General features: G+C 43.8%; 1 protein-coding gene across 1 annotated transcript in view; it reads right to left on the bottom strand.

Moving 5' to 3' along the window:
* The window catches only part of Fyb2 (FYN binding protein 2), a 100985-nt gene that overhangs the window by 27009 nt on the left and 59691 nt on the right, over positions 1-14285 (bottom strand). Inside the window, exons 5-6 of the mRNA XM_051171387.1 lie at positions 9007-9107; positions 1530-1564 (exon numbers count right to left, since the gene is read on the bottom strand). Of these exons, the coding sequence (XP_051027344.1) occupies positions 1530-1564; positions 9007-9107 (136 nt within the window). The remainder of the gene's footprint in view (positions 1-1529; positions 1565-9006; positions 9108-14285) is intronic.

Genomic DNA, 14285 nt, shown 5'->3' with positions numbered 1-14285 from the left:
AATCAGAAAGGCTGCCTGTGAGGCCAAGCATAGCAGTTCCCAGACACCGCTTAGAGGCGAGCCTTGCAGACCTTCATCCAGTGACTAGTGGTTCTGCATAGAACACCAGCAGATCAGCACCAGACAATACATCACGCGGACCTTTTTGTCTCTATCTCTGACATGTTAATTACTGTCTCTTTAATAGCTCTGAGCTCTCAAGTCATCTTTTATATTTGGGAGCAGGCGCACTGACTCCCTGAGTGATCTTGAGGATTGAATATTGCCGTATAATTCCTGGTCAGATGAAGCGCTCACTGCTAGATATCAGCACACCAACAGCAGGAAGACAAGGTAATTGGCAGCAAAGAGGACGAGCGCAGGAAACAGCTATGTGCTCTGATGTGCGGCAACTGGCCCTTCTGCAAGCACCCAAGAGCATCCTGCAAGAACATGGGCTGTGCTCACCCAGCCCTGCAGGCAAGTCATCAATGAGGAAATTGGACTCGGCTCTCCCAGCTTAAAAATACAAAGTCCAAGGGCTGGAGAGATGGCTCAGCAGTAAAGGGCACTGACTGCTCTTCCAGAGGACCCTGGTTCAAATCCCAGCTCCCTCATGGCAGCTCACAACTGTCTGTAACTCCCAAGATCTGACATTCTCACATAGATATATATGCAGGTAAAATACCAATGCACATAAGATAAAGATAAATTAAAAATTAAAAAAAAATACAAAGTGTGCCCACTGAAGGAGGACTAGACCCATCACCGACCCCACAAAAGTGCTCAGAAAGCACCTACTCTGTGTCAGACACTGTCCCGAGAGCTTCAAATTGCTCTCCACAACTTGAAGAAGTAAGTACTGGTCTCCTCATTTATGTAACATCTACCATGGCAGACACAGTGATATGAAACATGCTTCCTGTCCCCGTGGGGACTACTCCATTTACAGAAGAGTGGTGCTCCAGAGAGCTGAATGCTGAGTCCCAGGTCCTCCTCAACACACCATTCCATCAGTGCTTGCCTTAGGCTCCCTCACAAGGACTCCAGATGTGGGTGCCGTAGTCTCCCCATTTGATGGGTGAGGATGTTGACCAATATTCAAGGTCATAGCCAGGAGCTAAGACTGAGGCCAGTCACAATTCTACTTGGGGCGCCAACTAAATTGCCCCATCATCTCCAAGGTGGCATTTAGCATCACACAGGAAGCATGGTTCCAGGTTCTGGTTGTTTTCTTGAAAGCATAAAATATACAAGTTTGGATTGTCCTAAAGGACGGTTCTCTCTGAAAGAGATTATTATTAAAGGGCACCTGGGACAGACCCCTAGAGATAAGGGTCCAGGAATCAATTCAGACCATGTCTGCCTATGTCAGTACACACCTTCTAAGTCTACCTAAAAGGCTCGGGGTTCAGAATCCTGACCATGAGAGCCTGGGAAAGTCTGCTGCAAACAAGGAGCTTTCATTTTGCTGGAGAGCACCCTAGACTCACATCTGTGGGAGTGTGTTAATGTTAGTCACACGTCAGTGAGGACAGGAGAAACAGTACCTTTTGGAGTTCTTCAATTTCGATTTCATAAGTGGCTGAAACAAACAAACAAACAAACAAAACATTTCAAGTCAATTTATCCACCCATTTCTTGCAATATTCAGGATGAACACAATCTTCGTGGTTACAGAGTCCATGCTGTGCAGCGAGCTGCATCCTGCTCTGGGGAGTGGGGAGGAGGAAAATCCTAAGGCTCAAGGTTCTGTGGAGATTTCCAGGGTGGACTTGATAGTCGATGAAAGCATAAAAACAAACAAACAAACAAACAAAAAAAAAAAAAAACAAAACAAAACCCACATCTTTAGTTTCCTGGTTTAGTAAAGAGATACCTACATCCTGCTTCAAACAAAACATTGAACATCAGTGGCAGCACTTAAAGACAAAAGTGAAAGGTGTAGGGTGCAGGTAGGGCAGACAGACTAACAGGTAGATGCCAGGTCCTGACCCAAGGGCTTTATTTCCTACACACATCTTGAAAGAGGAGCTCAGGAGGATGTAAATGCGTTCTGACTTTCCTGATGCCTCTCTGGGTGTTATCTAATGAAATCATGGCTTCCCTAATCATTAACACATAGAAGTAATGGCAGGAACCAGAGCTGTGTCCTGCCACGATCTTCTTGGGGGATTTAGATGCATTCTCGTGAGTCTCCACCTGCTCATCTGTGAAGCTGGCCCAACAGTTCCTCCCGGGCAGTGGTGTGAAAAGCTGTCTGCAAGGCACTAGACATTGTATGGAAAGTGTCAGATTTTTGGAAAATTTCTTCTCATGGCTTTTTGCTGAAGCAACGTCTATAAAGTTTTGAACTGTGGATGGAAGTATGGGGAAGGCGGGGCTTCTGTTAGCTTCTGTTTTGTTTCTTCTCCTATTGTCCTGAAATTAACCAAAAGATGTCCCATTGCCCAGCTCTTTTTCTTTTAATTTTCAAATAATTTATTCAGATTACATCTTGATTGCTATCCCCTCACTTGTATCTTCCCATTTCCCCTCCCTCCCTCCTATTCCCCTCCCCTAGGTCTGTGACAGAAGAGGACCTCATCCCCCACCATATGAGCACAGCCTATCAGGTCTCATCTTGGTTGCCTGCTTCCCCTTCCTCTGAGTGCCAACAGGGCTCCCCACCAAGGGGAAGTGGTCAAATAGGGGGCACCAGAGTTCTTCTCAGAGGCAGTCCCTGCTCTCTACACAGCCATGAAGAATGTGCTGTCCATTGGCTAGATCTTAATAGACATTGCCCAGCTCTTAAAACATATAATACACGGACACAATAAATGTAATTTTAGTTTTCCCTAAAATTTAGTGTTTTTTTTTTTTTTTTTTTTTTTTTTAGTTTAAAATTCTACATGCATGGCTAATGATGTAGTTCTCCCTACGTAACTACAGATGTTCATCTTTAGTGACTTTCAGAGGAAGATTTTTTTTATGCTTCTTGTTTTAATGTCTTTTTAACACCCACCATTAAAAAAAAAAAAAGAATAAGGAGTCTGCTTATGGGATGGAGAGATGGCTTGCAGTTAAGGACAGTGATTGCTCTGGTGGAAGATCTATGTTTGAGTCCCAGCACCCACATGATGGCTCGGATCCGCCTACATCTTCAGGTTCCAGCGAATCTGACAGCCTCTTCTGACCTCCGTGGGTACCAGGCACATACATGGTATACAAACATCCACGTAGGCAAAACACTCATACACACAGAATAAAATAAATCTAGAAAAATTCAAAGCTGCTTATGATATAATTTTTGCCATCTCCGAGTATTGACTCGTTTCTACCTCCTAAAAAAGACAATCCTCTCATGTGTGAATCTGTGCTCTTCATAGAATTAACAAACTATGGCCGCTCTTGCTTCCCTTATCAGTGCATGTTAAGGCTTAGGAACCAGAAAGCCTGGGCTTGCTGATGCCCTGCGGATGCTCACTCCAGCGAGTAGGCAAAGAGCATCCACTTCCGCTAAGTCAATGTTTTATCAAAGTGGAGGCTCTCCAACAGGAAGCTTACTCCAGGGTAAGAATACAAGGCTTGGCAAAGAGTAAGAAGGGGCAGATGGGAGGGCTTGGAGGGAGGCAGAGGCAGGAAGAAATGATGATAATCTCAAAAATAAAAGAAGAGAGAGCGCGTGGGTGCGCTGTACCCAAAAGGATCTGCAAGGGACACGGAATGGTAACAGGATTTGATCCACAGCTTTGGAGTCTGACTCTTTCTGCGCAGGGGTCTGTAACTTTCCGCCCCTGGCGGTTACCTTCTGGCTGCAGAGGCTCATAGCTAGAGACCCACCACATGCTGTGTGATCTTAGACAAATCTCCCTCTTACATCAGGAAGTGAGACGACTATTATTAATATCAAATACTTCGAGAATAAAAAAGCAGCCAACAGTTCATAGTGTGGGCAGATGCTTCGTTTTGATGGTTCACACTTTACCAGTGAGGAAACCCACAGTCAGGGAAGTGGAGAAGATTGCCCAAGGCCACGCAGCAGGCACAGCTTTCCAGCTAAGAACTTGACGGTCTGAAGGTGGCCCCGAGGCTCTCCAAGGCCCCTCAAGTATTCCCTGGCATCCAGGTGGCACAGTAAGAAGGCCACTGGTCTTGATGATGTCTGTGGGTAACTATGGAGTTTCCAGAACAACCTGACTCCTGAGACCCAGGTCAGAGCTCTGTAAGGTAGGCACCACGTGAGTTGCCGGCTTTGTTTCAAGGGGTAGAATCCCAGGTGGGAAAACAGATAACTACTTCTGTATCTTCCCCTCCCTGTCTTTCCCCTTATCTCTCTTAAAAACAAATCTAATTCCTCACTCTTGAGAGAAACATTATTTAAATTTTATAAACGGTATGAGAATTAGGTTCCTGTTGGTCATTTTTTTTTTAAGCCATAGATACTTATATACTCTACCACTTTGTTAAAAGGCTATCTACATTGACTTGCATTTACATCTTTCTAAATAACGGTTTCATATATTTATATCTGCATGATTGTGGTTTCTCAATTTCATTCCTCTACACTGTGTCTCTCCACCAGAGCCATATGATCTTGATTACTGTAGTTACCAGTCTTAGACTCGGGGGCTGGTCCTTCCTGCTTTCTTTCTCAAAATTGTCTGCAGCTATTTTAAGTCTCTTTGCATTTCCATATGCATCTTAGAATAATCCTGTCTATAGCTATGAAACACCTTGCTGGGATTTTTATAGGAACTGCCTTAAGCCTATGTGCCACTTGGGGAGAACGGATGTATTTTTCTTTTCTTTTTTACTGTCAAATTTTACTCTATGGGTGTTCTAATCCACAAACACAATATGTCTCTTCATTCATTTAGATTAGATTTATTTAATCCAAATTTTATACTCATTAACACTTAAGTCTTATGCATGCTGTGACAAATTCACGTCTACATATTTTTCTTTTGGGAAGAAAACTTAAAAAGGTATTGCATTCTTCAATTTTAGCATCCATGTGCACATTTATAGCACATAAAACACAACTGTGCTCATTAGTTCTTAGTGGGGGTGGGGTGGTGGGCATGTTGCTCTGATTGGCTCTTGTAAACCCTTAGGAATTTCTGCAGATTAAGATGCTATCTCTCTTTGTCCTTTTATTTCCTTGTTTGCCTCTTACTGGTTAGAACTCTCAGCTCTACACTGAGTAGCAGGGGAGGACACTCTTGCCTTGTTTCAAATTTTGGAGAGAAAGCACTCACTCTTGACCATCAAGTAGCGCCTTCTGCAGGCGTCTTGGAGATGTCCTTTCTCAAAGGGAGGGTGTTTTTCTTCCTTTACTTTTCCAAGAATTATTATGTGTGAACAGGGTTAAAATTTGCCTGGGGTCTTTTCTGAATACACTGCGTGATTTTCCTGCTTCAATCTGTCATTTGGTGGGCTTCACTGAGTGACTTGTGGATACTGAGCCAGCGCTGCATCTCTGAAGCAAACTGCAGTCAGTCATACTTGCTGAATGCTTTTGACAATATCCTTAATAATAATTAAGGCTCTTCACGGCCACTCTCAGGAGGTGCATTGATCTGAGGGGCTTGCTGTCTGGTTAGTCTTAGCAGAAGGCTTATGCTAACTTCATGAGATGAGGCAGGAATTGTTTTGCTTCTATTTTTCTTAAAGATAATTACAAAGCATAGGCGTTAGCTCTCTCCTTTAACTGTGTGGCAGCATGTTTCAGTGAAATCACCGGGGTGTAGATACTCTCTGGAGATCTTGTTTATGTGAGGCATGTGCATGTATGTATGTATATATGTATGTACGTATGTATGTTTTCATGTATGCAGATAGATACCCGTGTGTGATGGGGATGTGCATATGTGTATTATGTTCACCCGTATGTGGACCCCCGTGTGTGTTGAGGGTGAGCATGTGTACCCGGAGGCCAGAGCTTAGTGGTGGGCACCCCTGACGGCTCTTCATTTTACTTTGAGGCAGGTTCTCTCATTGAACGCAGAGCTCATGGGATTTTCCGGGGATCCCCCTTTTTGCCTCTCATGTGCTGGGGTTACAGGTAGCAGCTACCCCTCCCATCTCTCACCTATGTCCTAGGAGATAGAACTCCAGTCCTCACACTTGCATGGCATGGCTCTCTCTCTACGTGCTGAGCCATGACCTCAGCTCCTACCTGGGGAACTCTTTGAGATCTAAGTTCAGGCTTTTCCCAAGAGTTATAGAGATATCAAGTGATTTTGGGTCATTTGTGGTAGTCTGCGCTTTTACAGAAACTGTTGCCAAATTCGTGCATGTAGAGTACTTTATAATGCTCCCTCATCCCTTGGTACCCACAGGGTCTGTGAGGTTATCCTTGCTTTATTCTGCAGATTGTGAATTTTCTTTGTCAGTTTTGCTAGAGATTTGTCAATCCCACAGAAATCCTCCTGACTGCTGGCTATAGCTCCCCAGGTTTTCAAGTCTAACCTGGTCTGTCCTGGTTTACTACAAAGATGTCCTTCTGGCAGGGACAGTCTGAGCCACCGCCATCCCCTCTCACCCGACTCCCTGCTGTTCTACACAGTTGTTTCTTAATTGGACCAGGACTCACGTTCTGGGCCCTTCCTGACTCCTGGGTCATCAGCCCTTGCCTGCTTGGTGGCGTTACTCGTGAAGTACGGCAAAGGACTCTTCAGAAAAGACAGAAGAGAGGCTTGTGCTAGTAATTCCTGCTTTAGGTATCTCAGATGGTGTCCCTGGAAGGCCCACCTTTGGAAATGGTGCCCCAGAGTGAATGAACAGCTGTCCACAGTCAACCCTCAGCCGCATCTTCTAGCATGAGTGGGCCGGTATGTGTGAAACCATGCATACACCTCCCCTGCAGTCCGTCTTGTCACGAGGAAGACCGACCAATGGACACTCCCTGACCAGGATCTTGGGGAAAGTTTTCCATAATGGTAGGTTCTGGGTAAGGGAGTCACAGGTGTAGGCTTAGACCGAAGCTTCCCCTTGGCCCCAGGAGCCTTTAGTCTTGTAGAAAGTCAAGCAGCAAGAACTCTGACACAGGCAGGCCTAGCCTAGAGAGTCTGGGTGTTGTGGACAGACCAACAGCAGCACATGAACGGTGAGCCTGTTATAAGTTCGGGCTCCGAGGCCACATTCCAGAGCTGTGGAACCACAATCTGTATTTTCAGACCACCTGGGGATCAGTGCACTTTTAGAAAGCAGAAAGCCCTGCTCTGTTCCCATGGCCAGCATTTCACCACATGGGAGGACTCTGGTTTTTCACAGGTCATTTGATTTATCCCAATTCAAACTTAATCAGGGCACAAGGACAACCATCTGACTTCTTGGACTTTAAGAACCCCCACTGTTGGAGGATGGGCAGTGAATGAAAAACAAAAATACAACAACAACAACATCAACAACAACAACAGCAATATCCTACACCTATGGCAGACATCCATAGTCAATTTCAGGCCTTTCATCCCATGCCTGGCTCTATCTTCTAAACTCTAAGTATTCAAGGCAGCCATCATTGATAATAGACTTTGCCCAGTAGAGTTATCTCAGAGCTTTTCAACTTCTCACTCCTGGGAAAGGAAAGTGAAAGTCAGTATGTCTTCACGATGTATGTCACAAACTTTCTAAGTACATATTCCTGGACAGGGACTTCCTTCCTAGAGCCCAACTCTCCTTGTTAGTACTGCAATAACTGAGCCAGAAGACCCTTCTGAGCCTCCTTGCAAGGGAGGTAAGTTCTGCTGAATAAGATGCAGCTTAGACTTATGGAAAGGGCATGGAGTGTCTAGATACCCTGGGACAGACAGACAATGTCCTGTCTCCAGCAGTGGGGGGATAGAAACATCCAGCCTGCAGGTATCTGTACAGAGGATCTAGCAGAAAAATGTAGCCCATAGTGCTAGATCTGGAAGTCCTGTATTTATTCTAGCACTAATATTTATGGCTTCTGCAGCGAACTAGATAATTCTGTTGGTAGAACAAACACACTGAAACTTGCAGTAATATTATGAGTCTGCATCTCTTCCTTTTCCTCTGTGAGTCTCCTTTGCACAAAACATTCTGAGCACTGTGCAAGACTGGAGGACTTAGCCCTAGGCTTTAAGAGCTACTATATAAATCTCCATTTCCTAATTAGATTGAACACAAAGTCTAATTTTCATGGTGTGTCATCTCTTTCTCTACACACAACGTAATTTCAAGAAGAAATGACAAGAGAGGTGAGATTTCCATAAGACAACGAGAAAAACTGAATCACAATGTCCTGAATACTAGCTAACAGAGGCCACCTACCAAATGTGGCCTTTGAAGGCAGTAACATATGAAGCATCACAATAAAGCACCCAGAGGCCTGGAAACATGGCCTGGTCACTAAACGGAACACTGTCCAAGTGTGAGGACCTCCCGCTCACCTACAAAGGACAGCCTAGTCAGGAAACGGAACACTGTCCAAGTGTGAGGACCTCCCGCTCACCTACAAAGGACAGCCTAGTCAGGAAACGGAACACTGTCCAAGTGTGAGGACCTCCTGCTCACCTACAAAGGACAGCCTAGTCAGGAAATGGAACACTGTCCAAGTGTGAGGACCTCCCGCTCACCTACGAAGGACAGCCTAGTCAGGAAATGGAACACTGTCCAAGTGTGAGGACCTCCCGCTCACCTACAAAGGACAGCCTAGTCAGGAAACGGAACACTGTCCAAGTGTGAGGACCTCTTGCTCACCTACAAAGGACAGCCTAGTCAGGAAACGGAACACTGTCCAAGTGTGAGGACCTTCCGCTCACCTACAAAGGACAATGCAGCTGAGATGATTGGAGATGAGAAGAGATGCCAACAAGGAGGCGGTACATAGTAGGAGCCGATGCCTAGCTGGACTGATTATATATAAGAGTAGATATGGGAGAGATTAAAAAGGAAGTAGGGTGGCAGAACAGAATGAATGTGAAAATCTTAATATATGATTACCTCTAGAAAAAATACCCCCTTGACACACTTTTACTCCACCCTGGGTTACAGTATTAATTGGCTTAGCCAACTCACCTTCAGCACTTTCTCCTGCAGCACTCAGGGTAACGGAGTTGCCAGAGTAGCTGAGATATGAAATCGTTGTGTCATAATTATGTGGTTCTTCCAAGTCGGCACTGAGAAGAATGGAGGGAGAGGGGTTTGAATGATGTATTTCTTGACTTTGACAAGGGAAGCAGGTAGGCTAACTGTAGCTCTTCACCTCATCTCCACACCTCCAGATTTAATCTCCAAGTCTCACAACCCAGCCCTGGAGCAGACCATCTGCTGTCACTTCCCTTCCTTCTCTGTCCTCATTCCCAGGGGGACTAAGCAGGCCTTAGTGGAACAGCCTGCTTTCTTCCTTCTGGGGAACCTCCTCAGACCCTTTCCTAGCCCATCCTCAGTCCTAAGTCTCAGCACCCAGTATCTAGAAACGCATTTTATCCTCAAGCCCCAGTGGCCACATCTAGCAGGATACTAGGAGAATCTTGCCCCCTCCCCAGGGACCACAGCCACCAAACCTTCCTAAGGACCAGAGAGGACAACAGAAATCAAGGAACAAAACACCCACCCAACAAACACAAAACCAGATATCAGCACCTAGAATTGCAGTCTTCCTAAGCCCAGATACCTAGAAGCCAACATAAAAAAAAAAAAAAAAAAAAAAGCTGGGCGTGGTGGCACACACCTTTAATCCCAGCACTCAGGAGGTAGAAGCAGGTGAACTGCTGTGAGTTCGAGGCCAGCCTGGTCTACAAAGTAAGTCCAGGACAGCCAAGTCTAACACAGAGAAACCTTGTCTCGAAAAAACAAAAACAAAAACAAAACCGGCCAGGACAATATGCCTTCACTAGAGCCCCACACCTTTGTCACATTAGGTTCTGAGTATTGGAAAATAGCTAAAATACAAGACAAAGACAATATAATAGACTTTATGAATATGACAGGGGCCCTTAAAGAGGAAATGAATGAATCTCTTGAAGAAATCTATGAAAACACAAACAATGGAAGGAAGGAAGTGAAACAGTTTAAGACTGAAAGTGGAAATAGAATCAATAATTAAACTGAAGGAAATCTGGAGGTGAGCAGTTTAGGAACTTGAACAGGAACCTAAGAGGCAAACCTCATCAACAGAATACAAGAATACCCTAGCCAAAGAAAATGTTACATCTAAAAAAATCATGGCACAAAAACATCCATATGTGATATATGGGACACTATGAAAAGACCAGATCTAAGAAATAATAGGAATAGAGAAAAGACAGGAAGCTCAGGTCAAAGGTACAGAAACAATTTCAACAAAAATCATAGAAGAAAATTTCCCTATCCTAAGGAAGAAAGTGTACACCAAGGCATAAGAAGTGTACAGAACATCAGCTAGAATGGACCAGAAAAGAAAGCTCCCTTGTGACAAAACAATCCAAAGACTAAAAATATAGAAAACACATAAAGAATATTATAAGCTGCAAGAGATGGCTACCAAGAAGAGACTTGATACCCTATGAGCATATACAGGGGCAGGAAGTCCCTCTCAGTCACAGTCATAGGGGAGGGGAGTAAGGGGAAAATGGGAGGGAGGGAGGAATAGGAGGATACAAGGGATGGGATAACTATTGAGATGCAATATGAATGAATTAATAAAAAGGAAAAAAAGTGTAACAAAAAATAAGCTGCAAGAGAAAAAGTACAACTAACATATTAAGGCAGACCTATTAGAATAACACCCAGCTTCTCAACAGAGACTCTAAAAGCTAGAAGCGTCTAGAAGATGTGCTCCATATGATAAGAGAATACAGATGCCAGCCTAGACAATTACCTCACAAAACTTTTAATAATCATAGAAGGAGAACAATAAGTTTCATGATAAAACCAAATTTAAGCAATATTTACCTACAAATCCAGCCCTACAGAAGGTGCTGGAAGGAAAACTCCAACGAAAAGAGGTTAACATGGCCAAGAAAAGACAAGGAACAACAAATCAAAAGAGGGGAAACACACACTCTCTCTCTCTCTCTCTCTCTCTCTCTCTCTCTCTCTCTCTCTCCCTCTCTCTCTCCCTCTCTCCCTCTCTCTCTCTCCCTCTCTCTCTCCCTCTCTCTCCCCCCTCTCTCTCCCTCTCTCTCTCTTCCTTTCTCTCCCCCCACCCCCCTCTCTCTCTCTCCCTCTCTCGCTCTCTCCCTCTCTCTCTCTCTCTCTCCATCACGAAGTAACAGGAATTAAAAAAAAAACATTGTTCATTGATACCTCTTAACATCAAGGTCTCAATTCCCTAATTAGAACATACAGACTAACAATATGATGTGAGAATAGGATTCATCCTCTACCTGCCTCCAAGAAATATATCTTAACATCAAGGATACACATCACCTCAGGGTAAAGGGATGGAGAAAGATATTCCAAGCAGATGGACCTGAGAAGAAAGCTGGCTTTACCATTTTAATATTTGCCAAAGAGATTTCAAATAAAAACTAAGCAGAAGAGATAGGGAAGGACCCATATACTCATCAACGGAAAAATCCAAGACAAGAACAATGCAATTCTTAACATCTGTGCCCCAAACACAAGGGCAACCAAGGTCATAAAGAAATGCTACTGCAGCTTAAATCACACATTGACTCTCTCATAGCAATAGTGGCAGACTTCAGTACTCGACTCTTGTCAAGAGACAGAACATCTAGACAAAAACTACTCAGGGAAACACTGGAGTTAACTGACATTATAAGCCAAATAGATCTGACAGACATTTACAGAACATTTCATCCAAACACAAAAGAATATGCCTTCTTCTCAGCACCTCATGGAACTTTCTCCAAAGCTGACCACAGAATCAGACACAGAGCAACTCTCAACAGATACAAGAAACTTGAAATAATACCCTGCATCCCATCTGACCACCATGCATTAAAGCTGGATATGAACAACAGAAATCATGAAACACTTATACACACATGGAAATGGTACAACTCACCAGTGAGTAAAAAAATGCGTCAAGACAGAAATTAAGGAAGAAATTAAAGGCTTTCTAGAACTGAATGAAAACAAATGCACAACACACCCAAATTTACAATGAAAGACGTTCTGAGGTCAAGTTGGTAGCACTAAGAAGAGCTCTCATAAACGTCCCCATCCCTATCTCTAACTCAGGAGCAATCCAGAGTTGATAAGCACTTGTGAGTTAAAATTTAGGTTTCTTCAAAGGAGTCTCACATGTCCAGCAGGAGTTGACCAACAGAAAATGAACTCCATGCCATTTTTGGAAGTTTCTTGTTTCACAATGTTGTCAGGACGTTTCATATATATATATATGTGTGTGTGTGTGTGTGTGTGTGTGTGTGTGTGTGTGTGTGTGTTTGTTTTGTGTTGTTGTTTCCTAATTTTATCTTAGTGTTTATATGTTTTCTTTTCTCTTTCTCTTTTTACAATACAGGCCCTCTGTGTATATATTATGGCTTGTTTGTACGGGATTCCTGAGTGTGCTAATGAGCAGGTCTCTGGTTTTTGTGCCTCTCTTTTGCTCTTTCCCTTATGTTTGTTTTGTCCTATTCTGGTATGTCAGTCCTTGTTTTATCTTGATATATTTTATTTTATTATTATCCCCTAGAAGTATTATTTTTTTAAATGAGACATAAAAAGGGGGTGGATCCGGATCAGAAGGAAGGGAGAAGAATTGAAAGGAGTGGAGGGAGGGGGACACTATCAGGACATATTATGTGATGAAAAATCTATTTTCAATAAAAGGAAAAACAAAAAGAAGTAACACATATCTGTAAGCATATTTAAAAGCTTGTTGTATGCTTTTCTCAATACACAAATAGCACCTGGCTCGTCTAGTCATCTATGCAGATGTGGGAGACAATGCCCTTTCCAAAGTACAGGGACTCTCAATAAGTCTAGTCACACAGAGGGTTGCAGAGAGATCACAGGGTTCACACAGAAACCAGTAAAGCAGGACCCAGGTGCCACACGTAGTGAGGAAACCCGCAATGAGAAACTCAGGTAACAATGACGAGAGTCCTCAAGCCACATAGCCAGAGGCTGATGGCCAACTCAGGTCCAGCTGAAGCCCATGGGGACAAATGCTGCCTGACCTATCATGGCTTCTAGAAAACATCTGTGTACCCTCCCGAGGAAGTGAGTGGGAAAGCTTTTGCTCTGTGGCCATGGAGCTGGAAAACTTGGCTAGAAAAAAAACAAAAAACAAAAAACAAAACGAAACAAACAAACAAAAAACCAAGAAGCTCAAAACCCAGGCTCAAGGACAGGTGAGAATTCATTCAACCTGTGTGTTGCAGAGGTCCAACACTGAGCCTGGAAATCCGGAGCCTCCTTGCATGAACTAGAAGTCTCCTAAAAAGGCTGCGCCTGTCCTGAAGGCTGAGTGGATGGCTGGATGTTAGGGTTGTGATTGTGGAGAGCTAAGACCCTACAGATGGAAGTCCAAAATGATCTCTCTTGGATATCTATTATTATATCTTACTTTTAAAAATGATATATAGTTTTGTGTTTGTATGTGAGAGAGAATACACATGTCACAGTGCATGGGTGGCCATCAGAGGACAGCTTACAGGAGTTGGTTCTGTCCTTGTACCATGCGGGACTCAGGGATCAAAGTCTTGTCATGAGGCTTCTAGGCGAGGGCCTTTGCCTGTGGAGTCATCTCAGCAGCCTCAGAGTTCTCTCAGTAGCCATTTGTCACCCACTTCTGTATGAAATCTAACATCTCTTTGACTTGTCAGGTAGGAAGATTAGAACACGTTAACTTAGCAGATCACTAGCGTCTACTCCGCACCCCAAAGCTAATACCACCACCAGTTAGCGACTGGAGCCTACAGCACAGACTTTCCTGCTTTGCTTCAACCCATGGGGTCCTGCTCATACTTGGCAAATGTACTGTTTTGTGGCTTTTCTTTGTTCTGTGTCTATAAAAGTTTCATGCTCAGGGAAGAACGCATTTGAGGCAACTTACACCCACATGCCCAGGCCATGCTTGCTCATGTTTGGCTCATAGTAAACTCTCTCTTACTGGCTTGGGAGCGAGAACTGAGTTTGCACTGCATTGTAATGCGGGTCTGGTACCCTTGGATAGAAATGCTTCCATGTCCATGACATCTAAGATGCTAAAGGAAACAACCCTCACTTTAAAAAAAGCTTATTGTCAAAGCCTGAAAACCGTGAATAATGTGAGCCATGATGGAACTGTCAGAAGAGCTGAGCAATAGGGAAAGTAAATGTATAACAGCGGTTGAAGCATTAAGTATAGTAAGTATTTGAAAAAAAAACTAAGTGAAGAATAGTAACTACTAGGTAATAAT

This window comes from Acomys russatus, chromosome 29 (assembly GCF_903995435.1).
Source record: "Acomys russatus chromosome 29, mAcoRus1.1, whole genome shotgun sequence".
In the NCBI taxonomy this organism is placed as follows: Eukaryota; Metazoa; Chordata; class Mammalia; order Rodentia; family Muridae; genus Acomys; species Acomys russatus.
This window is presented reverse-complemented; position numbering and strand designations above follow the sequence as displayed.